This window comes from Hyperolius riggenbachi, chromosome 2, assembly GCF_040937935.1.
Source record: "Hyperolius riggenbachi isolate aHypRig1 chromosome 2, aHypRig1.pri, whole genome shotgun sequence".
Taxonomy (NCBI): domain Eukaryota; kingdom Metazoa; phylum Chordata; class Amphibia; order Anura; family Hyperoliidae; genus Hyperolius; species Hyperolius riggenbachi.
The window spans coordinates 121,134,405-121,162,284 of NC_090647.1; the positions used below are offsets into that span (position 1 = coordinate 121,134,405).

At 45.1% G+C, this 27,880-nt stretch overlaps 1 protein-coding gene and 1 long non-coding RNA gene across 6 annotated transcripts in view; one reads left to right on the forward strand and one right to left on the reverse strand.

Moving 5' to 3' along the window:
• The window catches only part of RAPGEF3 (Rap guanine nucleotide exchange factor 3), a 182,557-nt gene that overhangs the window by 104,301 nt on the left and 50,376 nt on the right, over positions 1-27,880 (reverse strand). Inside the window, exon 1 of one of the 3 annotated variants that reach the window (XM_068267307.1) lies at positions 85-174. The exons of 1 other annotated variant lie outside the window; for it this stretch is intronic. In XM_068267307.1, the coding sequence (XP_068123408.1) occupies positions 85-87 (3 nt within the window). In that variant the 5' untranslated portion in view covers positions 88-174. Of the gene's footprint in view, positions 175-27,880 lie in introns of those variants that run through there. One more of the 3 variants, XM_068267308.1, reaches the window with a different exon arrangement.
• Positions 131-27,850, forward strand: LOC137545739 (uncharacterized). Of its 3 annotated transcripts, none has more exons than XR_011026083.1 (3): positions 131-201; positions 16,305-16,452; positions 27,611-27,850. It is a non-coding gene; the product is annotated as an uncharacterized lncRNA (long non-coding RNA). The 3 variants fall into 3 exon arrangements; XR_011026084.1 differs by lacking the exon at positions 131-201 and adding an exon at positions 8,239-8,373; XR_011026085.1 differs by lacking the exon at positions 131-201 and adding an exon at positions 10,795-10,842.

Below are 27,880 nucleotides of genomic sequence, written 5' to 3' on the forward strand. Positions count from 1 at the left end.
ATAAAGCAGAGGAAATAGACAACATGTTAGTTTCACACATGACCAGCCTCTTCAGGCAGGTTAGTTATCAGCCTGATTGGTTACCATTTCCTTGCGATGTTTGAAGTGGTGAGTACTGTAACACAGGGGAACACTGTTCGTGGACACTCAACCTTTATGTTTAACTGGCCTAACTGTCCATGGCCCTGAGCATGATCTCAGGTAAATCTGCTGTCAGGCTTTTTAGCCAATCAGACGTGTCCAGTCATGGATATGTTTATTGCTCGTGTAAGGACCCTCAAATGAGTTAGGGAACCACCCAGTTTTATATAGACATAGGGAACCAACAATCTAATTTTTGTTGAGTTATTTTGTACATCTAACAGCTCTGTGTGCGTTTTAAGCTTAGGTATATTTTGCTCTGTGTGCTTCTGCCCAACCTCCTGAGTTCCTCACACATTATTTATCAGCCTGACTGAGTGGACTTCCATTTCACTGCAACAACCCTCATATGTCTGACAACACATAGCTTACACCTCAGCACCAGGAAAATATATTGATTCAGTTATGGGCAGTCAGGAAAGCGTCAGACTCTCTCTAGAGATTGCACTACTATCTACATATTAGATCTTTCTTTAAGACTCGTTCACAATCACATTATCAAACGCAGATGGCCGTGCGATCGGAACGCAACATGTATGATTGCACGCCATCTGCATTACTCCACCTGGATACTCATGAGGTCCACAGCTTCAAACAAACCAACACAATAAAAAGCATGTCCATGCAACACAGCAAGCAGATCTCCTACCTTCCCAAGTCTTCTTCCCAAGGTAAGGGAATTCATCCTCCTTCCCCAAACAGAAGTAATATCTTTCAGCTGGCAATCCGTTTTTGCAGACTGTACAAATACTTTAAATGCATTCAGAGGCTGAAATTATATTGACTCCATTGCCTTTCTAAGTAAACCTTAGTAGGCCCCATGCTTCTGCATATCAATGGATTTTTCACACCTATTCTAGCAGATTCTGAAGGCCAGCATTTGCTTTTGTCTACCCCCCACTGATAAACAACAACAATCAAAGGAAGAGCTTACTTAACCCATTCCTTCCCAAAGAGCAATGTTAATCTATACAGCCAGCTTCTTACTATCTCTCAGGCCATTGAGAGCTGCATCTCACATTGGAAAAAAACAAGCTAATTTGCTGGAATCTCTAGGGATTTTAAATAAAACGCACAGAGGTAAAAAAGGCGGCCAGGCCCATAAAAAGTGCCACACTCAGTCTCAGTCCAACTTCAGGGACCCAGGTCCATTCAAAGAAAAGAACTTTCCAGCGATCTCTAGTGATGTGTACTGGAAATCAGAGGCTGAAAGTAGCAGAAGTTACCATGTCCCTAGTCAGAGATGCAGTAACACCCCGGCAGTGAACCCAGTCGCCATTGCTAAGCCCCATGCAGTCACTGCATTGCTCTGCAATGCCCGCTCTATAAACAATAAGACAGCCATTATTGCGGACCTTATTCAGACATGCGATTTTTCATGCATCACCGAAACCTGGGTTGATGCCAATGCGGGCCCCACATTGGAAGCAACCATCCCATACAATTACTCAGTCTTAAGTGAGGGAAGACGAGACCGCAGAGGAGGGGGTGTAGCAATTTGTGGCAAAACAACTCTGCAGCTCAGAGCCCTGAATGTTGGCTCAACAAAGTCCTTTGAATGTATAGGTGCCCAGATCTCAGCTGGTAAAGGCTTCAAAATTTTAGTGGTTTATCGTCCCCCCGGAGATGCTGACCCTTTCCTACAGGAATTCCCAGAACTTCTGGCCATGCTGGCTCTGTCTTATCCGAGATGGATCATCCTTGGTGACTTCAACATCCGGGCTGATAACACTCAATCACAAGATGCAAATGAACTAATAAATCTCATGGGTGGACTAGGCTTCACACAAGTTGTAAAATCAGCTACCCACAGAGGAGGGCATACGCTAGACTTACTGTTCCACCTCGGAATGGACATTAGTAACATAACAGTAACCCCAGTGGTGTGGTCAGACCATCACATAATACAGTTTACTATTGAACATCACCCTATCAAGCAGCTCCCTAAAGAAACAATCAAAACCCGTCCCCTGAGTAAATTAACACCGGAGAGGATAACTGCCAACCTGGATTTTACAAATCTGCTCCACAGTCAAATGGACCCAAACTCTCTAGTAACCCAGTACAACAACACGATATATGAAACACTTGACAGTATTGCCCCATGGCGCACCAAATCAGCAACCAAAAAGCAGAAAGCTAATTGGTTTGACAAAACCATCATGGATCTAAAAAAGAAAGGGCGCAGACTAGAAAGACAGTGGCGTAAATCAGGGACTGGGGAGCACAAATCTAGCCTAGTTCAACACCTCAGACAATACCAACAAGCAATAACCAAGAAAAAATCAGACTTTATCTCGCACAAAATATCTACAGCCAACAACAGAGCTGCTCAACTCTTCCACACAGTGGAATCACTCTGCAATCCTTCCTGCCTAAAAGCCCCAACCACATTCTCCAGGGAAAGGTGTGAAGAATTCTCTGCCTTCTTCACAAACAAGGTGTCTACCATCCGTGCCAGCATTACACCAACAACATCAATTGACCACTGGACGTTGCATATGCCTACTACCGTACCACCATGGCAAGTCTTTGACACTCTGAGTGTAGAAGATTTTGGAATTCTCATTCAAAGTCTCCGCCCCTCTACCTGCGACCTGGATCCTGGCCCAACTGGATCCTTAATGCAGTGCCCAGCGCTGTTCAGGCCAGCACTTCACAAAATCACTCAGTGCTCCTTGCAAAGTGGACTTTTCCCAGAAGAACTAAAGAAAGCAATCATAAAACCCCTCCTGAAGAAACCATCACTAGATCCTGATTCTGTAACCAACTACAGACCTGTGGCGAACTTACCATTCCTATCAAAAGTTATCGAGAAAGCAGTCGCCAACCAGCTAGAAGCCAGGCTTACAGATACCAACATCTTTGATACTTTTCAGTCAGGATTCAGGAAAAGGCACAGCACTGAAACAGCATTAGTCCGAGTAATGAATGATCTACTTACTGCAAGGGACAAGGGTGATTGCTCAATTCTGATTCTTCTTGACTTGTCAGCAGCATTTGATACTGTGGACCATGAAATACTAATCCAGCGACTGAAGAATTACTGTGGCCTAAGGGGTACTGTTCTTAGCTGGTTTCAGACCTTCCTATCTGGCAGGACACAGCAAGTATGTCTGGGCACACACTACTCTAATCCAGTGCCACTTGCCTATGGAGTTCCACAGGGTTCTGTACTATCACCATTACTCTTTGCAGTCTACATGCTCCCACTGGGCAAAATAATCCAGAACTATGGTTTAGGATACCATTGTTATGCAGATGACACACAACTGTATCTGTCCTTCAAGCCTGGCACCCAAGACCCATCAGCATCCATAAATGCGTGTCTAGTGGATTTACAAAATTGGATGAACACCAGCTGGCTGAGGCTGAACTCTGACAAAACAGAGGTGTTGGTGGTAGGTGGTCCACACATGATGGATAAAGTTCAAAACGCTCACCACCTCAAACTAGCAATTGGGGGAGATACTGTACAGTATAAAGACTCTGTGCGAAACCTTGGGGTGATCCTGGATGGAAATCTAAAACTCAGACAGCAGGTATCAGCTGTCGTCAAGTCTTCCTTCTTCCATCTAAGAAATATAGCGAAAATAAAACACCTTATCCCAGCTGAAGACCTACCTGCCCTGGTTCACGCATTTGTATCCTCCCGCCTAGACTACTGCAACGCCCTGTTAATCGGATCTACAGATAAGGTTCTGCGCCCCTTACAGCTAGTACAGAATGCTGCAGCCAGACTCCTAGCCAATGCCCCCCGCAGCTCACACATCACCCCAGTACTGCAAGCTCTTCACTGGTTGCCAGTAAAATGGAGAATCAATTTTAAGATCTGCCTGCTGACATTCAAGGCTCTACACCACATGGGACCCAAATACATAGCGGATCTATTGGAACTTTATGCCCCTCCACGCACCCTCCGCTCTGCCAACAAGATGAAGCTGGTTATTCCCAGGATACACTTATCGTTTGGTGCTCGGGCCTTTTCCTATGCAGCCCCTACTCTATGGAACTCACTTCCACAATCAGTACGAGAGGCTCCTTCTCTGGACAGCTTTAAAAAAAGGCTAAAAACTCACCTCTTTTCCCTAGCCTTTGAGACTGCATAATGCAGGGTCAAAGCGCTTTGAGTCCCCAGGGAGAAAAGCGCTATATAAATATTATTGTTATTGTTGTTATTGTTATTGTTATTTGTATGCGTTACATGGCTGATCCCACTCACCATAGTGAATGGGTCAGCCACGCATTTTGCTAAAAAAATGCGTGAAGCATGCGTTCATGCACCGCACTGGTCTGGAACGCATGCAGTGTGAACATCAGACAGTGCAGTCTATACACTTCTGATGATATGCGTGTCTGCCTCCGCATGCGTTGTCGAACTACAGACGGCAACGCGCTTGAACAAGGCCCTAGCCTTTTTATCCCCTCGAGACCCAGACTTTTATGGTACTGTTAGGATGCAGCAAGTAATTGGGGCGCCTGCAGTGGATCGGTAAAATGGGCGCCACATAAACTTCAATGTTAATCGTAGCAATAGCTGAGCCCAGGGGACAATATGGGTGCAGTGGCACCCAATACATTTTTTTTTTAGATCGTGTGGATATTGGCGGATGTAGGCACAGATATTGGTGAAAATTGCGGCGGGGGTTTGGTTAGGGCAAGGCATCGATAGAGGGAGGATTCAAGTGAGAATTGGGTTAGGTTTAGAGATAGTAAAATATCTGTATAAATTACCAATATTCTACTATGGTATCATTAATTGCCCAATAGTAGCATATCGCCTTCTTCTGGATCAACAGTAGCATATCAATCACTTTCTGATTATTCTACTAGTGGCTTTCATGCTGCCCACTTTATGATGGCATCCTTTGTACATGGATGCTTATTGGAATCCTGATGTTGTGGAAAGCAATCAAAACTTCACAGGAGATCTAGTTTTTAGGGCCTGATGCCAAGGCCGGTTCTAGACTTTTTGCTGCCTGAGACAAACTTGTGTAGATGCACCCCCCAAACCCCCCACCCCATCCCCGATTTGGAATGAGTGCACAGCATACAACAATTTACTCTGCTTCATTTAATGTTCTCACATGACTGCTGCACCTCAACACAATAGCACACTGGCTGGCCGTGAGTCTGTGATAAACAGACTGCTCACCTCAGCTACTCTATTGCTCCTCAGTCAGGACAGCAGTGCCACCTCCTCCCTTCTGCTGTGCAAGTCAAATGAAACACTGCTGCTCTCCTGCCTCCCCCTCCTCACTCACTGTCAGACTCCTCACACAGCACAACAAGCTGCTTTTCCCCAATGATGACAGCTTCACATTGCTCTCCTCTAACGTCTCCTCCTACTCTGACTGTATGCTGTAAGGCTACTTGCACACCAAGACGTTGCGTTAGGTGCTACGTTAAGGTCGCATAACGTGCACCTAACACAACGTATGGTGCTGCAAGTGAGGACGGTAGAGTGAGCCGCGTTAGGCGGCTCGATTCCTATAATGTCTCCCAGAGTGGCGCTGATTGGCCAGCGGGACCACGTGATGCGGAGCGAGACACTCCGCATCACGTGGTCCCGCCGGCCAATCAGCGGCCGCCAGTGCAGTGAATATTAAGTAGCCATGTGCGCGGCTACTGTAGCTGGCTCTCCCCGCCTCCTCTCCGCCCCCCACTGCGCATGTGCAAACAGTCTAACGCGGCTATAGCCGCTGTAACGCCGTAGCATGCTGCACTTTCCGGAGAACGTGCAGCGATACATGTAACGCAACGTGGGCTGTGTGAACAGCCCACTTGTGTTACATTGCTGTGCGTTGGGGGAGCGTTACAGGCGCACTAACGTGCGCCTGTAACGTCTTAGTGTGTAAGCAGCCTTAGTGTAAACACAGTACAAACATGCTGCCCCTGTAATCTCTGCGCCTGATACAAAAGTTTCACCTAGCTTCATGAGAGAACCAGCCCTGCATGATGCACTATAGTATGGTAAAGTTGCATGGCAATTTTAGTATTACTACCTCCCGGGATCAGCACCTGAGAAATACAGTATAACATTGTAGAGGTGAGGTGATTACTGGAAGCTGAGAAGATCCACCAATGCCATGTTCTCTTGCAAAATCAGTCTCTGCACAGTGACATCACCAGGCAGTGTTCAATTTGGCAGTCGAGTTTCTAGGCTTTAAAGTACTTATAAAATGTATTAATCTCATTTATGATTCCAAAAGGTACAAAGTGCTTAAAGGGGACTGAACTCAGAACTTCCTCTCTGCTCTAAAAGATACGCAACAGCATAATAACCATTAAAGAAAAATGTCTTTGTTACAGCTGATACAAATCCTGCAATAAATCTGCAGTGTATCTACTTCCTGCTTTCATGGAAGCAGACGTATTGTTAACATCCTGTGCTTTCAAATTAGCCTCTCAGCTGTGGCAGTCAGCTGATACAGTTGAGGGATCAAATTAAAACTTGTGATTAGTCACAGATAAGGGGGGAATAGACAGGCTAAACTCTCTAAATACATGCAGGGTGCATTTCTCTCTGTTTTCCTTCTGTCCTTATGTGCAAGAGTTCAGATCCACTTTAAACATGGTAAGTGACTTAAATGAGTGTATGTCTGCTTTAGGATTTCCTGATTGGACACAATGCTGTCCTGTGCACACAAATGAAAACTCATTGTGACTGTCAACAGGGACACTTGTGTTTATTACATGACGTACTGTTCAGCTACCCTGAGCAATCACCTGTATTGACTGAAGGTGTAAGCATCTTCATCAGCTACAACGACATGCACAATTTTCCAGTGAGTATGTCAACATTGACAGGCACTGATAGAAACATGACTTTCTCCCGCTGAGTTATTCCACAAGGTCACTGTGGGACCTTCCCTTTCACCAGCTGTCACCTGAAGATTGACTTCTACCTTGGTAAGTTTGTTTGCAGAACACACACATAGACTGCTGTGACATGCTGGCTAAACTAATACATATCTTTCTATCAGACAGACAGAGGTATTTTAATAAGCAGTGCAGTCATACATTACTTTGAATGCTGTAAAGCAAGCATTGCCCATCCATTGCCTGGCATGCATATGTACAGACTGGAGTATATGTTGTATATGTTCCAGCAATTACTTTCTGCTTTGTCTATATATACATCATCTATGTAAGAAGTTTCTGCTAATCACTTGTATACATATCAACACTGGCTCTTCACACCATACAATTAAGAGCAAGTGGACCAGGTTGTCAGTGTTGGAAGTATCAACAGGATTATTACCTTAAACTGCGGTATAGTAAAACAAACACAAGATGTCACTGTGTGTGAAATGCGATGGTAATCATTATGGGATTGTCATTTCCTGTATTCACTCTGTATTCTCTTTGTTCTGAGTAAGCTGCACTTCCTGATGGTTGTGTATGATTTATGTCTGCATGTTTTTCTTCAGTAAAGAGTTCTAACTTGTTATGCTGGGTGCCTATCTGCCTATGCCTATCCTCCAACAGTCAGTAGTGATTTATTAGTGGAATGCAATATTATTTAAAGGACCACTAGCATGGAAAATTGTAAAATGTAAAAGGCATGCATATTATTATTATTATTTAGTATTAATATACTGTATAGCGCTGACATCTTCCGCAGCGATGTACAGATTATATAGTCTTGTCACTAAACTGTCCCTCAGAGGAGCTCACAATCCATTCCCTACCATAGTCATATGTCTATGTATGTATTGTGTAGTGTATGTGTTGCAGTCTATGGCCAATTTAGGGGGGAGCCAATTAACCAATCTGTATGTTTTTGGGAAGTGGGAGGAAACCGGGGTGCCCGGGGGAAACCCACGCAGACACGGGGAGAACACACAAGCTCCTTGCAGATGTGAATATGTATTACTTCTACATCTGTTCCAGACTAAAATGCACTGTAATTTTTTTTCCTGTTTCGCTGTCACTTATAAAAGCATGTCAAATCCGACAGGTTTTGGACAAGTGCATTTCGTCATGGAAAGTTTTCAGGGTTTTTCTTTATTTACAAAAGCTCAGAACGTCAGTTGCTCAGTCCAACTGCCAAAATACTGTGCAAATGAGTTGGGAAGATTGCTGGCATCTTTGTATAGATCCTTTCCAGGGAGTGTTTTTGTAAAACTCTCCCTGAGAATACCCCATGAGGAGATGGACCTGTCCACAACCTGTTAGATCTGTCAGAGTGTTACTGGCTACTGCAAGAGACAGCAACATAGGAGAAAAGTAATTGATTGCATTTTACTCTGGTAGAAATGTACTTCTTGTACACATGTATTTTACAGTGTGTTGCAAAAGTATTCGGCCCCCTTGAAGTTTTCCACATTTTGTCACATTACTGCCACAAACATGAATCAATTTTATTGGAATTCCACATGAAAGACCAACACAAAGTGGTGTACACATGAGAAGTGGAACGAAAATCATACATGATTCCAAACATTTTTTAGAACTAAATAACTGCAAAGTGGTGTGTGCATAATTATTCGGCCCCCTTTGATCTGAGTGCAGTCAGTTGCCTATAGACATTGTCTGATGAGTGCTAATGGCTAAATAGAGTGCACCTGTGTGTAATCTAATGTCAGTACAAACACAGCTGCTCTGTGACAGCCCCAGAGGTTGTCTAAGAGAATATTGGGAGCAACAACACAGTGAAGTCCAAAGAACACACCAGACAGGTCAGGGATAAAGTTATTGAGAAATTTAAAGCAGGCTTAGGCTACAAAAAGATTTCCAAAGCCTTGAACATCCCACGAAGCACTGTTCGATCATTCAGAAATGGAAGGGGTATGGCACAACTGTACACCTACCAAGACAAGGCCATCCACCTAAACTCACAGGCCGAACAAGGAGAGCGCTGATCAGAAATGCAGTCAAGAGGCCCATGGTGACTCTGGACTAGCTGCAGAGATCTACAGCTCAGGTGGGGGAATCTGTCCATAGTTTGCAACTTTTCCAATAAACGCAAGTTTATTATCGCTTGTGGAGTGCCGACCTCGATTCTTTGTTTCTTTGAATCTGTCCATAGGACAACTATTAGTCATGCACTGCACAAAGTTGGCCTTTATGGAAGAGTGGCAAGAAGAAAGGCATTGTTAACAGAAAGCATAAGAAGTCCCGTTTGCAGTTTGGCACAAGCCATGTGGGGGACACAGCAACCATGTGGAAGAAGGTGCTCTGGTCAGATGAGACCAAAATGGAACTTTTTGGCCAAAATGCAAAATGCTATGTGTGGCAGAAAACTAACACTGCACATCACTCTGAACACACCATCCCCACTGTCAAATATGATGGTGGCAGCATCATGCTTGGGGGGTGCATCTCTTCAGCAGGGTCAGTGAAGCAGGTCAGAGTTGATGGGAAGATGGATGGAGCCAAATACAGGGCAAACTTGGAAGAAAACCTCTTGGAGTCTGCAAAAGACTTGAGCATGGGGCGGAGGTTCACCTTCCAGCAGGACAATGACCCTAAACATAAAGCCAGGGCAACAATGGAATGGTTTAAACAAAACATATCTATGTGTTATAATGGCCCAGTCAAAGTCCAGATCTAAATCCAATCGAGAATCTGTGGCAAGATCTGAAAACTGCTGTTCACAAACGCTGTCCATCTAATCTGACTGAGCTGGAGCTGTTTTGCAAAGAAGAATGGGCAAGGATTTCAGTCTCTAGATGTGCAAAGCTGGTAGAGACATACCCTAAAAGACTGGCAGCTGTAATTGCTGCAAAAGGTGGTTCTACAAAATATTGACTCAGGGGGTCGAATAATTACGCACACCCCACTTTGCAGTTATTTATTTGTAAAAAATGTTTGGAAGCATGCATGATTTTCGATCCACTTCTCACGTGTACACCACTTTGTATTAGTCTTTCACATGGAATTCCAATAAAATTGATGCATGTTTGTGGCAGCAATGTGACAAAATGTGGAAAACTTCAAGGGGGCCGAATACTTTTGCAACCCACTGTACATTTTAATTTTTTTCGCAATAGTGGTGCTTTAATAAGGCAGTCAGCGGCAAGTCCTCCAATACTCTATGTATAATAAAAAAACTGCATAATGCAAACCATCAACAGCAGCTTTCCAAGGTATAGCCACTGAGTGAGAGAGGTGTAAGCAAAATCAAAGGAATACCGGTAGTTAATAGTCATCACTATTCATAGCACCTAAAAAGGTGATCATTACCACTATAGAACCAATAAGCAACTTATACAGCAACTGTAGGAGGGCCTGACATGGGCCCCTCAGGTCCAGGGACCCTGGTATGATCACAACCTCTGTATCCCCTATTGCTACACCACTGAATGCATATTATAAAAGGGACCTGCTAGTTACACATGGGTTTGGGTGAGCCGAGTTACCTGATGAATGAAGTTCTGTGTTGCAGACACATTTTTCAAGCTCCAGCACAGGATTTGCCTTTGCTGTTGTTACATTTTTACTAGTATAGAACAGCGCATCCTATAATTACTGCATCATTTGCACAAAGCTGGGAACTCAAGACAAAGATCTCTCTGTAAAGTTCCTGACAGACAGCCTCCCTACTGCCCCAAAACCTGCTGGATGTCAGAGGAACACCAAAGAGGGTGGAGGTGTGACTAAAGGAGGCATGACTAAAGGAGGCGTGACTACTTGTGGGTTTGGGGTCTGAAGAGACTTTGAGATGTCTGCTGTAAAAGCTTTGTCTGTGTGAAGGTAAATATGAGGAGGATGTGGTAGTATTGCAGCACTTCAATGTAGATCCCCAGCTGAGGGGCATTTGTGCTGTAGCTACAATGAGGGAGTCTCATCATTCCTCTGACAATTTTAGAACTGTGTGTACTGCCTGCTCCCGGAGATTTCTCACCATCAACAGGTCTTTTGTTGATAAAACAGAAAAACAAAAATTTGCTTTCCTAAAACAGAAAGAATTTGCGATAATTCAGGTTGGAGTGAGCTCGAGATGTCTCCCAGGCACCACTGCTGAATATATGCAAATTAACCATTGTACCCTTAGAAGCTAAACACACCTCCAGAACCGCTGGAATGCAATGATGTGTCAGCTTGTTAAATTGTACAGAGCCATAATAATCCAACATGCATACAGACTGTTTCGGATTGTTTGATCCTCATCAGTGCATGGCATGGATTAATTTGGCTCTATGGAGTAGGGCTTGTAAACCGAGAGGTACAGACTAACCAGCAAGCTCATGGTGACCCAGAACTCATTGGAGTGTGTAAGGGACTACAATGGTCCTAAAAGCCCCCTTACTAAGATGTTAAGAAAAACAAAAATTTGCTTTCCTAAAACAGAAAGAATTTGCGATAATTCAGGTTGGAGTGAGCTCGAGATGTCTCCCAGGCACCACTGCTGAATATATGCAAATTAACCATTGTACCCTTAGAAGCTAAACACACCTCCAGAACCGCTGGAATGCAATGATGTGTCAGCTTGTTAAATTGTACAGAGCCATAATAATCCAACATGCATACAGACTGTTTCGGATTGTTTGATCCTCATCAGTGCATGGCATGGATTAAAACTTGATAAAACAGAAAATCCCCTGGACTATGCTGAAAGAAAAATATCTAGTGTATTAAGCAAAAAAAAAGAGATCTGCGAAAATATGGTCTCCTTGTATGTGACATATGGCACTAATAAAGACCACCTCCAACCAAAAACAGGTCTGAATGGCAATACATATACTATATGTAGCCTATGCAATGTGGTACATCATAGTGGATAGAACAGACTCACATTTATATTCTGTAGCAGCACTTCCTTATTTATCCTAATGCTGAAGTTTGTGTCCTCCCCTCCAGCCTAGTTCCCTCCCCGTCCCTCCCTCCCCTACTCTCTGCCAGCCTGGATCAAATTACTTCTCTTTTCACAGTGTGTAACAGAGAGGAGACACTGCTGTAGCCGAATTATGTCTGTTTGCTATAATTCTTATTTCAGATGTATGTCTGTCTGCCTAGATTAGATCACATGGACATGAGGGGTGGAGTTGTGACATCAATCCCCCAGCATCCTTTGCACCTATGGTTTGGAAAGAAAAAAAAAATGCCAGGGCCCAATTCCACACTGGGGGCGGGGATTTCAAGACCATATGGGGAATACGGACCCTGGGGGTGAGAAAATCACACTTTATCATGTGTGAGTTTATATCTTGGCAACGTATTAGGTTTAAGGCAAACTGTAATTTATAATTTAGGTACTCTTTAAAACTTTATTTATATAGCGCTAACATATTACAGAGCGCTGTACAATAGATAGGGGAGACAATACAATGTCGTACAACACAGGGACATTAAACAATGGCACACAAATAGTGAAACAATGATGTGCACTGGGCATATTGCACAGTAGGGATAAATATAGTGGTGGAGAAGAGCACACAGGGAAAAGGACACTGCCAAATAGTTGTGGCTGGTTAGTTTACTGGTTAAGAGAATTCTGAGACAATGGTTTGAATCTTGGCTCTTCCGATTCAGTAAGCCAATTCCTATTCAGTAAGGAGTCCTTGGGCAAGACTCCATAACACTGCAGGGTGGTCTACTGAGTTGCTACAGTTCTCAAGCGCTTTGAGTCTAACAGGAGAAAAGCGATACACAAATGTAATTATTATTATTATTACAATTTATATCAGACCAATGTAACAAGCAGATCCTCCTCCATCTGTTCTCGTATCTATCAATATACTTAAACGTTTCATGTGCTAACTTGTCCCAGCCACTGCCACATCCCTACTGATCTTCTTCCTTTCTTTATACTCCTTACACCTTCAGACCAGTACATCCCCTCAAGCACTCTATACACATGATATGGAGCACCAGAACCTGCCATGGATAGCCACAGAGTCAGAGAGGTGTAAACAGGGAGGGGAACAGTTTATTAACGATTACCACCATTCACAGCATATATAGAAGTGATCGACACCACCACAGAACCCAAAAAGAGCTAATACAGCAAATAGAGGAGCTGGCAACCCATCGCTCCAAACATATATGTTGGTCTAGAGGTAGCTGTGATGTGACAGGCACCCTGTGCCTGCTTCCATCTGCAAGGGTTGATAGGCTAATGCTAAACCTTAAATCGGGATTGTCAGCCATAAAATCATATTCCATTTACCCACTGCTCTGTGTTTATTATGTAGTCTATAACCTGACCCTACATTGCAAGCATTCCAATCTAATCATAAATGTTTCTGCTGTAATAAATCTTATCTCAATCAGCCTGGCTCTATTTGGTACATTGCCGAGGAGAAGGAAGCTTGTTATCTCCCCTCCTGTATTCCTGCTCCTCAGATTGGCTGAGGGCAGTTCAGTGTGATAGGAGGCCCTTCTGCATTAGCTGCCCAAATACAATCTATGCTGTGCTCACAAGTGGTTACAAAGCAAGCTAGATATGACAGTGCAGTTTCTAGGAGTAAAAAAGAGTAAGGGAGGAAATTACATCAGGATTGGCTTCAATCAGAGGCAGCTAAGATACAAAATGCCTGGAATAATTTTCTCTTTATTTACAATATAAAATTCACTGAAATCGGAATGTAGACAGCACAATACATACAGTATGTTATCTAAGTAGAACAAGTATTTATCTACTTATTTATGTTTTTTTTTTCCTCTGATAGTTTGGCTGTCCCTCTTGCTTTAAGGTATTTTTGTTTATAAACATTTTCACACTAAAGTTTAACCACTTCCGGGTTTCGGGTGGTTTGGATGATCTGTGCTGCGGGGGCTCTTCAGCCCGCAGCACAGATCAGATAGCAGGCAGGGCGATCAGACTTCCCCCCCCCCTTTTTTCCCCACTAGGGGGATGTCCTGCTGGGGGGGGTCTGATCGCCGCCGCGCTGCTGTGCCTAGCAGGGGGGGGCTCCTCAAAGCCCCCCTCCACAGCGCTATTCCTCCCTCTGCCTCCTTCCCTCCCTCCCCTCTTCATTATGGGCTGCGCAGGACGGAAATCCGTCCTGCGCCGCCTCAGATAGGCTTCAGCCTATCAGATGCCGGCGATCCCCGGCCAATCAGAGGCCAGGGATTGCTGATCTCCTCTACGGCGCTGCTGCGCCGCAGCGGCGTATGTATGTAAACAGCGGGGAAGATCTTCCCCGCGTGTTTACATTTACCCTGCGAGCCGCGATCGGAGGCTCACAGGGTGTTCACGGAGACACCCTCCGTGAACTGACATGGAACGGCCGCTCGTTTCCATGGAAACTGCTTCAGGATTCAGGGGCGTACTTATGCGTACGCAACATCCTGAAGTGGTTAAAGGACTACTGTAGGGGGCTAGGGGGAAAAGAGTTGAACTTGCCTGGAGCTTCTAATAGTCCCCCACAGACGTCCTGTGCCCACGCAGCCAGTCACCAATGCTCCGGTCCCTGCCGCCCGTTCACGTCCCGAATTTGTGACTTTAAAGTCGCAAACCCACCACACCTACGCGGCTGCATCCTCGCTCCGGCTGACATCACCAGGAGCGGTCTGCGCAGTATGCTCCCGGTGACATCAGCGTGAGCCAGGATGCTACGAGTTGCCATGACTCAGAGGAGGAATAGTATTTAACGCTACTGGGAATTTGAGCGGCAGAAGGGTGAGCCGTCATTCGCTCACCCTGCTCCAACTCACTGGAGACGTTATAATATAATGATTTGCTAGATTCCTTGCAGCGTATAATTTGTGTTAAATTTGCGTGCAAGCCAGAATTACCTGTATCTCACTGACCCTTTCTACCCTCCACAATCATATGTTAAAAGAGGAACTCCAGTGAAAATAATGTAATGAACAAAAGTGCTACATTTTTACCATAATTGTGTATAAATGATTTAGTTAGTGTTTGCCCATTGTAAAATCTTTACTCGCTGATTTACATTCTGATATTCATCACATGGTGACATTTTTACTGCTGGCAGGTGGGAGTAGATGCTGCTTGCTTTTTGGGCAGTTGGAAACAGCTGTTATTTCCCACAATGCAACAAGGCTCCCACAGTGTGATGTCAGCACCATGGTCCTGACATCACACTGTGGCAGGGGTTTCACCACAATATCAGCCATACAGAGCACCCTGATGATCAGTTTGAGAAAAGGAAAGAGAGGGTATCAGTTGCTGACTGGGATGAAGTTCACCTTGTTTAGATTCAGGACAAAAAGTCTGCTACTATATATGAATAATACAGTGTTTACAGTGTTTTACTATGGTACTGGGTTAATCATAAAGAGTAGAGAAATAGGACTGTATTTGGATTATTAATACCTATTATTAATGGCAGAAGTGTCCTGCGCTTGTGTTCCCTCACCCAATGTCTTCCCATCTGTGTATTTAATGCCTCCTCTTTGGTGTACACTACTTGTGTGTGTACAGAGGTTTGTGAGCTATTTTTACTCAACAATCTGCCTGAGGAAAAGGACTGGGTGTTCTGAAAGGCTTGCCTTCTTAAACACATTTAGTTAGAAAATAAAAGACATTGCCTACAATTCTTTATCTTTTCTTCTAGTGATTGCTTTGGAAATGACTTCCCTGCTGGTTCTGTCACTGTCCCCAGCGTGTTTTCCAAGAAAATAACACCGGGTCTTACATTATTTTTTTGCTCCAAAAAATGCGTTCAAGTTTGTTTTCAGAGACTGTCTTATTTTTCCATGCGCAACAAAATACATTTCTTGAACACAAATCAACATTTATCCAAATATAGTCACATCATCACATCATGCTATAGAACACCATAGGCTTGATTCACAAAGCGGTGCTAACAGTTAGCACCCTGGTGAAAAGCCCCTTCTCACGCCTAAACTCAGTTTAGGCGTGATAAGTTTAGGCATGATAAGTTTAGGTGTGATAAGTTTAGGCATAATAAGTTTAGGCGTGATAAGTTTAAGCACCAACTGGGTTAGCACCACAGTGCACAGATGATCAAAAGTTTTGCGCTAGCAAAGTCTGGTGCACTTCGCATAGAGTTTAATGGCGCTGCTTTGCGCGCAGGACTTTGCGCGCGATCTAAACTTATCACGCCTAAACTGGCTTTTTACCAGCTTGGTGCAATGGTTATCACGCCTAAAGTCTTTTACTTAGTTAGCACCGCTTTGTGAATCGAGCCCCATAACTCCAAATTCCAATGTGAAATTCTCCTTTTTCCATGTATTATACTTTACTGATATTTATTAACAAACATCAATCTTCCTTCAAATAGGAAGAAGCAGCTAAAATGCTAATATGCACAACGGGAGCACACGTGGCCGGACTGCACCTGCACTGACTGACTGAATTACTGGGTGTCTAGCAGAGGATCCAGGTGGCCTGCGATCAATGAGCCTAAAGGGGGCTGGAGGAAACCCCAGGTATTTATAAGTTGTTGTTTTTTTTCTAAATCTCAGGTTTCCTTTAAAGTTTTACATGAATGCCATAGTTTACTGGACACTATTTACATTGACTTTCTTATAAACTGTAAGTGGGACTTATTTGTGGAGTAGGGCTTATATTTCGAGCATTCTTGAAAATCCTGCTAGGGCTAATTTTGGAGTAGGTCTTATTTTGGGGGTAACAGGGTACTACTGCTAAGCTACAAGTTACCAGGCATCCCATCATAAACTAAATGTTCCCTGAAAACTTCTAACATCAGACAGGACTGTGAACTATACAATACAATACAATACAATAACATTTCTATAGCGCTTTTCTCCCATAGGACTCAAAGCGCTTAGGCTCTCTCAGATTCAGTAATTAGTAGGATGAAGTATTCACACAACAAAAGTTATATTTCTGCAAATGCCAAACTGAACAGGTGGGTTTTCAGTCTGGATTTAAACACGTCCAGGGATGGAGCTGTCCTGATCTGTTGAGGTAAGGAGTTCCAAAACGTAGGGGCAGCATGACAGAAGGCTCTGGGACCAAAAGTTTCCAAGTGGACTCTGGGTATGACTAGATTATTAGAACCTGTTGATCTGAGAATGCGGGGATTGCTACGCAGCTGCAACATATCTTTCATGTATCCAGGGCCTAAATTATTCAGGGATTTAAATGTCAGTAGGCCGATCTTGAATAGGACCCTCCATTCTATAGGTAGCCAGTGAAGGGAGTGCAGGACTGGCGTTATGTGGCAGTGACGGGGTTGGTTGGTTAGCAGTCTGGCAGCAGTATTCTGTATCAGCTGTAGTCGGTACAAGACCTTTTTTGGAAGGCCAGTGTAGAGAGCATTGCAGTAGTCCAGTCGGGATGTGATGAAGGCGTGGACTAAGGTTGGCAGATCTTCTGGGGGTATGAGGTGCTTGATTTTTGCAATGTTCTTCAGGTGAAAATAGGATGATTTCACCACAGCAGAGATTTGAGTTCTGAACTTTAAATCCCAATCAATTAGAACTCCCAGGCTACGCACATGATCAGAGCTGCGCAGATCCGTGCCTCCTATTCCCAGTGGTGAAGACTGCAAGTTAAGTTGTTTTGTTATCATGCTCTGCCCTCCTATCAGAAGGACTTCAGTTTTGTCTGCATTTAGTTTCAGCCAGTTGTCATTCATCCATTGCTGTAGTTCACGTAAGCAGGCGTTTATAGTTAGAGTTGGGTCTGTCACACCAGGCTTGAAGGAAAGATATAGTTGAGTGTCGTCTGCATAGCAGTGGTATGTCAGGCCATGTTTTTGGATTAGTTTTCCCAGCGGTAACATGTAAATCGTGAAAAGCAGGGGAGAGAGGATTGAGCCCTGGGGCACCCCATACCTAAGTGATACAGGGGTGGACAGGAAGGGCCCCATAGACACTTTTTGGGTTCTGCCACTCAAGAAGGATTGGAACCACTGAAGAACTATGCCATCAATGCCGCAGTATTCCTGTAGCCTGTTTATCAGGATGTCATGGTCAACTGTATCAAAGGCTGCAGAAAGGTCTAGCAGTATGAGGATGGAGCACTCTCCTCTGTCTCTTGCCATGAGCAGGTGGTTGCATATTTGGATGAGGGCCGTTTCAGTGCTGTGGTGTTTCCTGAAGCCAGACTGGAATGGGTCATAACTGTTGTTTTGTAGGATTTTGGCTTCTAGCTGGAGGTAAACAGCTTTTTCAATTAGCTTGCCCAGAAAGGGAAGGTTAGAGACAGGTCTGTAGCTGGTCATTGCATCTGGGTCCAGGGAGGGTTTTTTGAGGAGAGGCCTGATGATTGCTTCCTTCAGTAAAGCAGGAAATATCCCTGATTTTAAGGAACAGTTAACAATTTTTAGGAATACCGGTACGAACAGGTCGGGGCAGTTCAACATGAACTGTGTTGGGCCAGGATCTAGGTCACAGGTAGTTAGGCGGACGTGAAGGAGGATGCTTGATGTGACTTCTTCATCAATTTCTTTGAAGTTTGACCAAGGTGTTACATTGTCTCTGCTAATGGTCTTCGGCGCTATATTAGGCTCAGATGCTGTAAGTTGGATGTCGGACCTTATAGCGGAGACTTTGTCTGTGAAGAAATGGGCAAATTGGTCACAGAGGTCCTTTGAAGACTCGATGTTAAGTTTTTGACATGCCGGGTTGCAGAGTTTTTCCACTGTGCGGAACAGTTGGGCTGGTTTGTTAACTGCATTTGCAATCTCTTGTGATAGAAAGGATGAATTTTTTCCCGTGATTACCTTTTGGTAGCTTTTCAAGTGGAGGATTAACCTTCCCAGCGTTCAATTTCCCCAGGATTTCTGTGCAAACAGTGATAACATTTATTTTTAAAACTTTTTTTTCCTGTAACTTGCCAAAATGTGTCAAGCAAGGGTCTAGTATACAGTGCAGGAGAGTATTGATGTGTATGCATGTTTATACTGTTCACAGCATGTTTTTTTGAACGGACATTTCTGTCCATACCGCTAGGGAGGTTAAGGCATGTTTGTCTTCTGGGGACTGAGATTTGCGCCACAGTCTCTCAAGTTTTCGGCCTTGTCTTTTCAGCTCTGACTACAATTCAGCCTACTGGAATTGTGTAAATACTGACCAGCAAGAAGGGGGCTGTCTAAAGTGAGGGGTATCAGTACTATAGAATAATACAAGGTTTAACCACTTTATCCACCACTACAGTATATCTACATCCTCTGCGATCCTCTAAGCCACAAGGACGTAGATATACGTCTTGTAGTTGAAGCAGTGCTGTGTAGGATTGGGTTTTTGTGAGGAAACGCGGAAAAGCCGCCGTCTCTCGAGGTGAGGCGGCTGTTTCCGCATCCAGCAGCGCGTCTCAACGCGGAAAAACCGCCGCAAGCCGTCCAGGCAGAGCGGCGGAATCCGCATTGGTAACAGCGGAATCCGCATTGGTAACGGCGGAATCCGCATCAGAGGCGGCCCCCGCATTAGATACATTGCATGACAGTACTGGTGTGGCTGGGACTGATAGTCCACCAAGATTCAGACTTACACGCGCGCGAGCACAGAGGCAGAGTTTAAATAGCAGTTAGAAGGGTGTCGGCTGACCAGCTGGGTCAGCTGACAAATTCCACTGCTCTCATTGGACCAGCAATTAGGGAGGTCCTGGAAAGGTCCTAGAGTATATATACTGCTGGTTGTTCACTTGCTCTTTGTCTGGCGTGCGATCACATACGTGGGAGCACCCAGATCCGTAGTCAGATCCGCAAGTGTGCCGGGACCAGCTGGAGCTGTAATCCTACACTTAGCTAGATTCTGTTGATAGCTAAAGTACTAGTTTGATTGTGATTATCTGTTATGACTCTTGCCTGCCTTGACTATCCTCCTGAACTCTGATCTTGCACCTCGATATTTCTGATACTCTGTTGCCGAACCCCGGCTCGCTCCTTGACTCTGCTTCTGCCTCCTGATTTTGTACCCCGATATATCTGATACCCCGTTGCTGAACCCTGCCTGTACTTTGACTCCGCCTTTGCCTTCTGATCTTGTACTTTATCTGTCCATGTGTGTACGACCTGGCTTGTCCGACCTCGAGAACCGACCTTACCGTTAGAGGCGGTTCCTCGCTCTGTTAGCGATCCTTCCTCCTGAGGGTCACTTTCAGATATACCTTCCTACTGTCAGTCTGACTCCTCCCGTCTTGGAGAGCTCAGGTCTGCGGAAGGAATCTGTGCAGTACTCCTTGCTGCATTGAGGCCTTGTCCTCTAAGTGTTACTGTTACACCAAACACTACACTCTACTCAGGTGAACAGAGGTTAGTTTGTATATCGGATTATCGGTGAGACTGCAGATCACTTATAATCTGGTATATATCTGTATTTCCGGTGATACTGCAGATCACCGGTAATCAGATACTCTCTGCGCCCACCGATCGTTACAGAACGCCAGACCAAATACAAAATGGACGCAAACACTGATTGTCTGGGTGTACTTGCCGCTTCGGTGGACAACATCAATCAAGTACTGGGCACCCACATAACTCTTATTGATGCCCTATCAGGGTCTGTACAAACCCTCCAGACATCAGTGGATCATGTGCGATCCTCTCCTAGCTCTGACATACGTATGCCTGTCCCTGAAAGCTTTTCCGGCCACAGATCTGACTTCCGGAATTTTAGGAGTAGAGTATTGTCCTATTTTGAGTTGAGACCCCAATCTTCGGGTACTGAGACCCAGAGGGTCACGTTTATTAAAACGTTGTTGTCCGGCGACTCCCAGTCATGGGCATATAGCCTGCCCACTGGAGACAAAGCGCTTACCTCTGTAGAGGAATTCTTTAAGGCTATGGCAGTAATTTACGACGATCCAGACCTTGCCTCGACTTCTGAGCGGAAGCTCAAGCTATTGCGTCAAGGCGAAGGTCTGGTCGAAGATTACGCGGCCGAGTTTAGGAGGTGGTCAGTTACGGCCAGGTGGGACACTCATGCCCTGTTAGATTGTTTCTTGTCAGGGCTGTCCGATGAGGTCTCGGACATGATGTTAAGTCAGCCCGAACCCAGAACAGTCGATGAGGCCATCTCAGCGGCCATCCGGATCGACCGCAGGCTGGGCTACCAAAGGCAGACCAGGGGTAGTTCCCGTGTCAGAAGGGTGTCTTACACCACAGCCCCAGTGATTCCACCTCCTACTGTTTCGTCTTCTCCGGTCTTGCTTCCATCCGAGCCGATACAGATTGGTCGGTCAAAATTGACCCTGGTGGAGCGAAGACGGAGAATGACCAAACAGCTGTGTCTGTATTGCGCTGAAGGGGGGCATATAGTACGAAACTGCCCTAATAAGCCGGGAAAACGCTACCGCCTGGGAGTGGTAGGGGGTAACACCCTGGGCGTCCGACTTCTACCCTTAGAAGAAAAACGGTTGCTTCTTCCCTGCACCATTACGTGGGAAGATAAAACCGAGGTCACGGAAGCCTTTATCGATTCAGGCTCCGCGGCAAATTTTATGGATTTTGAGTTTGCTAAGAAATTGGGTATTCCACTCACACCTGTACAACCACCCATCCAGGTTACGGCAGTGGATGACTCTCCTCTGCAAGGGAGTCACCCACTGTCTCAGACACCAGAGGTGGGAGTCACCATAGGGGTTCTGCACTGGGAAAGATTACAATTCTTTGTGTTGCATATGTCTACTTCCACCATTATACTCGGCATGCCGTGGTTGCACCTTCATTCTCCACACATCGATTGGGCCACCGGCCAACTAGTTTCTTGGTCAGCACGCTGCTTTCAGCAATGTTTAGGGAAGGTGACACTGGGCCAAACCAGGGTTCATGTACAAGGGGTACCTGAGCAATATTTAGAATATTCTGACGTGTTCTGTCCCAAGGCAGCAGACAAATTACCCCCACATCGCTCTTTTGATTGCCCCATTGATATCCGTTCTGGTGGTATGCCTCCTCGGGGTCATCTGTACAATTTATCTGGGCCAGAAAAGTTGGCCATGCAAGAATATATCCGTGAGAATTTGGCCAAGGGTTTTATTCGTCCGTCCCGATCGCCTGCTGGAGCAGGCTTCTTTTTCGTTAAAAAGAAAGACGGGGGCCTGCGGCCCTGTATCGATTACCGGGGACTGAATAAAATCACGGTAAAGAACCGATATCCGTTACCCCTGATAGACGATTTATTTACGCAGGTCACAGACGCCAAGATCTTCTCAAAACTGGATTTAAGGGGCGCGTACAACCTGGTACGCATAAGAAAGGGTGATGAGTGGAAAACGGCCTTTAACACGCCAGACGGGCATTACGAGTACCTAGTGATGCCCTTTGGGTTATGTAATGCCCCGGCCGTTTTCCAGGAACTCATCAACGAGGTCTTCAGAGAGGTGTTGGGGAGATTCGTGCTGGTCTATCTAGACGATATACTTGTTTTCTCCAACAACCTCTCTGAGCACAGAACGCATGTGAAATTTGTACTCAGCAAACTAAGACAAAACTCGTTATACGCTAAACTTGAGAAATGTATTTTCGAAGTAACATCTGTTGCCTTTTTGGGTTACATTATTTCCACCACGGGCCTGTGTATGGATCCCGCCAAAGTCTCTGCTGTGTTAGAGTGGCCCCAACCCGTGGGGTTAAAATCTTTACAGCGGTTCTTAGGCTTTGCGAACTATTACAGAAGGTTCATAAAGGGGTATTCCACGGTCATTTCACCCCTCACCAGTCTTACGAAAAAAGAGGCAGATACTAACCACTGGACTCCAGAAGCTCTACGAGCATTTTCCACTCTGAAAGACTTGTTTTGCTCAGCACCCATTCTGAGGCACGTTGACACTTCTTACCCCTTTATTGTTGAGGTGGACGCCTCAGAGGTCGGGGTAGGGGCTGTGCTGTCTCAGCGATCAGGGTTGCAGGGAAGATTACATCCCTGTGCCTATTTCTCTCGTAGGTTCTCTCCGGCAGAGAGAAACTACGATATAGGCAACAGAGAGCTCCTTGCCATTAAACTTGCCTTTGAGGAGTGGCGTCATTGGCTGGAAGGAGCAGAGCATATGATTACGGTATACACCGATCACAAAAACCTGGAATACATCGAGGGGGCTAAGAGGTTAAGTCCCCGTCAGGCTCGATGGTCGTTATTTTTTTCGAGGTTCCGGTTCCTGATTACATACACCTCGGGCAGCAAGAACGTTAAGGCAGATGCTCTGTCCAGATGCTTTGAGCCAGAGACAGCCCAGCCTCCTGCCCCAGAGTCCATTATCCCACAGAGGCTAGTGTTAGCGGCAGCTGAGACTTGGGAGGACTGGACAGAGACCCTGAGGCCTTTTCAGCAGGATGTCCCCGAAGGGAAACCTGAAGGGGTGATGTTTGTACCCCTACCCTTTCGTCTCCGCACTTTGCAGATGTTTCATTCTCACAAGAGTGCGGGACACCCTGGGGCATCTAGAACTCAGGATCTAGTATCCAGGTGTGCTTGGTGGCCTTCTTTAGCAGCAGACTGCAAGGAGTTCGTTAGGGAGTGTGCAGTTTGCGCTAAGAGTAAACCCTCCCGGCTGGCACCTGTGGGTACCTTGCAGCCTTTACCCACCCCGAGTGAGCCATGGACTCATTTGTCCATGGATTTTGTGGGCGAACTTCCCAAGTCAGAAGGTATGTCGGTCATTTGGGTGGTAGTCGACCGCTTCAGTAAGATGGCCCATTTCGTGCCCTTGAAAGGACTCCCCTCGGCCCAGGAATTGGCCGACTTGTTTATTACACATGTCTTCCGGCTGCACGGCATTCCGGAGAACATAGTGTCGGATCGGGGAGTCCAGTTCGTTTCTAGATTCTGGAGGGCATTCTGCCAACAAATGGGCATGAAGCTGTCATTTTCATCGGGCTACCACCCACAGACCAATGGGCAAACGGAGAGAATCAACCAGTCATTGGAGCAATTTTTGAGGTGCTACGTTGCGGAGACGCAGAGCGACTGGGTTAAATTCCTGCCCTTCGCGGAGTTCGCACAAAATAATTTGAAAAGCTCTTCCACCGGATTCTCTCCGTTCCAGGTTGTGTCTGGAAAATTGCCCAAGTTCTCACCATTTCCAGTGGCCTCCACCCCGTTTCCAGCTCTGGAGGCCTGGCAGAGGTCTTTTAAAGACATTTGGCGCACGGTGAGGGAGAGTTTACAAAAGGCGTTTTTAAGTCAGAAGGGTCAAGCTGACAAAAGACGTTCGGTGGAGTGGAGCTTCCAGCCAGGAGACTTGGTTTGGGTGTCCACGCGTCATTTAGTCCTGAAGCAGCCCTCAGACAAATTGGGCCCCAGGTTTGTCGGTCCATTTCCGGTAGCGAAAAAGATTAACAACGTCACTTATACAGTTGATCTCCCCGCCAGCATGCGTGGGGTGAGATCATTCCACGTATCTCTTCTCAAACCAGCAGTCCAGGTGGGTCCCACTCCTCCTCCTCCTGTCTTGGTAGATGCCCAACCCGAATACGAGGTGGAGAAGATTGTAGATTCACGTACTGTACAAAACTCGGTACAGTATCTCGTACATTGGAAAGGGTACGGCATTGAGGAGAGGCAATGGGTACCAGGGACGCGTATGCATGCGGACGAGTTAAGAAGGGAATTTCATGCCTTACATCCCGAGAAACCTGGTGGGAGTTGTCCGGAGTCCACTCCTCGGGGGGGGGGGTACTGTGAGGAAACGCGGAAAAGCCGCCGTCTCTCGAGGTGAGGCGGCTGTTTCCGCATCCAGCAGCGCGTCTCAACGCGGAAAAACCGCCGCAAGCCGTCCAGGCAGAGCGGCGGAATCCGCATTGGTAACAGCGGAATCCGCATTGGTAATGGCGGAATCCGCATCAGAGGCGGCCCCCGCATTAGATACATTGCATGACAGTACTGGTGTGGCTGGGACTGATAGTCCACCAAGATTCAGACTTACACGCGCGCGAGCACAGAGGCAGAGTTTAAATAGCAGTTAGAAGGGTGTCGGCTGACCAGCTGGGTCAGCTGACAAATTCCACTGCTCTCATTGGACCAGCAATTAGGGAGGTCCTGGAAAGGTCCTAGAGTATATATACTGCTGGTTGTTCACTTGCTCTTTGTCTGGCGTGCGATCACATACGTGGGAGCACCCAGATCCGTAGTCAGATCCGCAAGTGTGCCGGGACCAGCTGGAGCTGTAATCCTACACTTAGCTAGATTCTGTTGATAGCTAAAGTACTAGTTTGATTGTGATTATCTGTTATGACTCTTGCCTGCCTTGACTATCCTCTTGAACTCTGATCTTGCACCTCGATATTTCTGATACTCTGTTGCCGAACCCCGGCTCGCTCCTTGACTCTGCTTCTGCCTCCTGATTTTGTACCCCGATATATCTGATACCCCGTTGCTGAACCCTGCCTGTACTTTGACTCCGCCTTTGCCTTCTGATCTTGTACTTTATCTGTCCGTGTGTGTACGACCTGGCTTGTCCGACCTCGAGAACCGACCTTACCGTTAGAGGCGGTTCCTCGCTCTGTTAGCGATCCTTCCTCCTGAGGGTCACTTTCAGATATACCTTCCTACTGTCAGTCTGACTCCTCCCGTCTTGGAGAGCTCAGGTCTGCGGAAGGAATCTGTGCAGTACTCCTTGCTGCATTGAGGCCTTGTCCTCTAAGTGTTACTGTTACACCAAACACTACACTCTACTCAGGTGAACAGAGGTTAGTTTGTATATCGGATTATCGGTGAGACTGCAGATCACTTATAATCTGGTATATATCTGTATTTCCGGTGATACTGCAGATCACCGGTAATCAGATACTCTCTGCGCCCACCGATCGTTACAGTTTTTACTTGTTTACACCTCCGGCACTATCTGATGCTGCACTAATTGGTTAAAGGGAATATATGTTCCCTGAACTAATAAGACTGATTTTTACCATTAAAAATACTTTTATTTTCTCAGTTCATAGCGAAAAATTCACACTGTAGCATTATTTCAGAATCAAATATCTTCACCATAAATTGTGACAGGAACATAATCTAAGTTTTGTGATGAACAGCAGAAAAAGCTGAACAAAATTTGTGTTGTTTATCTACAGTAGTGCTTTTGAAACTGGAATTAGTAAAACTAAGAAATAATGTGTTTTTTCGATTTTTTTCCTGTTTTTCCCATTAAAATGCATAGAAAACAGAACTGTTTGATGGAAAAAATGCCATACAATGAAAGCCTAGCTTGTCTTGAAAAAAAACCAATATATATTTAATTTAGGCATCATAAGTAGGGATAAAGTTATTGCTGATTAAATAGGGACATACCGGTAGCTAAAATGTAAAAACTGTTCTGGTCCATAAGAGGTAAACAAGGTCTGGAAGTGGTTAAGTGGTATTATAAAAGCATATAAACAGGCACATGTGCTAGTCATGTCAGGTTATATGAGCCATCTTATACATTCATAAACAACAAGTGTCAGCGCCAAGGCAGAAGGCGACCGCAGCCGAGAAGGACAATGTCCAAAAGTCCACACAAGCAATGAATATATAAAGTCAGCGCAGGTCTATAGTAATACAGCTTTCATCATTTTTTGGTATACAGGATCTTCGAACAAAAGGGTAAAGAAGCAAGGCTTACCAGATTCCAACAACCCACATTATAAGGTTGTAAACGAGTTTGATTAGTGGTCCGCAGAACTTTCAAATGGTGTCGTTTCACCAGCGATGTTGCACACTACAGATTCCTCCGGAATATATTAGATATCCTGAGGTCGCAGAGACTCGCCAAAGGGGAGTCCAGTAGGATAGTGACATGTAAGTGATGTACGGCACATCTAAGTGTAAACCGTCTTTATTACATAACAAGTAAAACCATTAAAAACAAGGATAAAAGAAAACTCACATACGGGGCCCGTGCACTGGGAACCCCGAAAAAGTTTTATTTGAGGTCTTCTATTGACCATTTTATGCGCGCTACTTTTTCGGGGTTCCCAGTGCACGGGCCCCGTATGTGAGTTTTCTTTTATCCTTGTTTTTAATTGTTTTACTTGTTATGTAATAAAGACGGTTTACACTTAGATGTGCCGTACATCTCTTTCATGTCACTATCCTACTGGACTCCCCTTTGGTGAGTCTCTGCGATCTCAGGATATCTACTATATTCCGGAGGAATCTGTAGTGTGCAACATCGCTGGTGAAACGACACCATTTGAAAGTTCTGCGGACCACCTATCAAACTCGTTTACAACCTTATAATGTGGGTTGTTGGAATCTGGTAAGCCTTGCTTCTTTACCCTTTTGTTCGAAGATCCTGTATACCAAAAAATGATGAAAGCTGTATTACTATAGACCTGCGCTGACTTTATATATTCACATCTTATACATTCAGTTGGAGATTTACAGTTTGTAGAATGGAAGGTTCAATATATGCGTATTTGCTGTGACATATTACATCTCTTGTCTGGGACAAGAGCTTCTTAATCTTTATTATGTGTTTAACAAAGTATGATGGTTTTACAATACTTGAGTTATCTACAGCAACACTAATACTTCATACTCCTATGAAATTCTCTCTTCACTGTACAGCAAACCCACAACCTACCACATTGTGTGAGCAGCGTACTTGTATGTTAATTAAGACATTTAGTGTTATGAGGTTGGAGTGGTAATTTTCCCTCTTAATTCCATTTACTGATTCAGATGTCTCACTGTTATGCAGGGTCAGGCCAGGGCACGGTATAATAACAGCCTGTGGAGCATAGAAAGCGCAAAGTAATATGTCCTATGGCGTACCAGTGTGAGAACCGACACCTGCAGGTTATATTGAACAACAGAACAAAAACACCAACATCCTACCATGCCAGGACTATTCACATGTGCACCACAATATAGCAAATACAAGACCTGATGGAAAAGTCATCAAAGGGAACCAGAGATGAACGTTTCACACAAAATAAACATATCAGTTGATAGCTTGTAAAGAATAAAT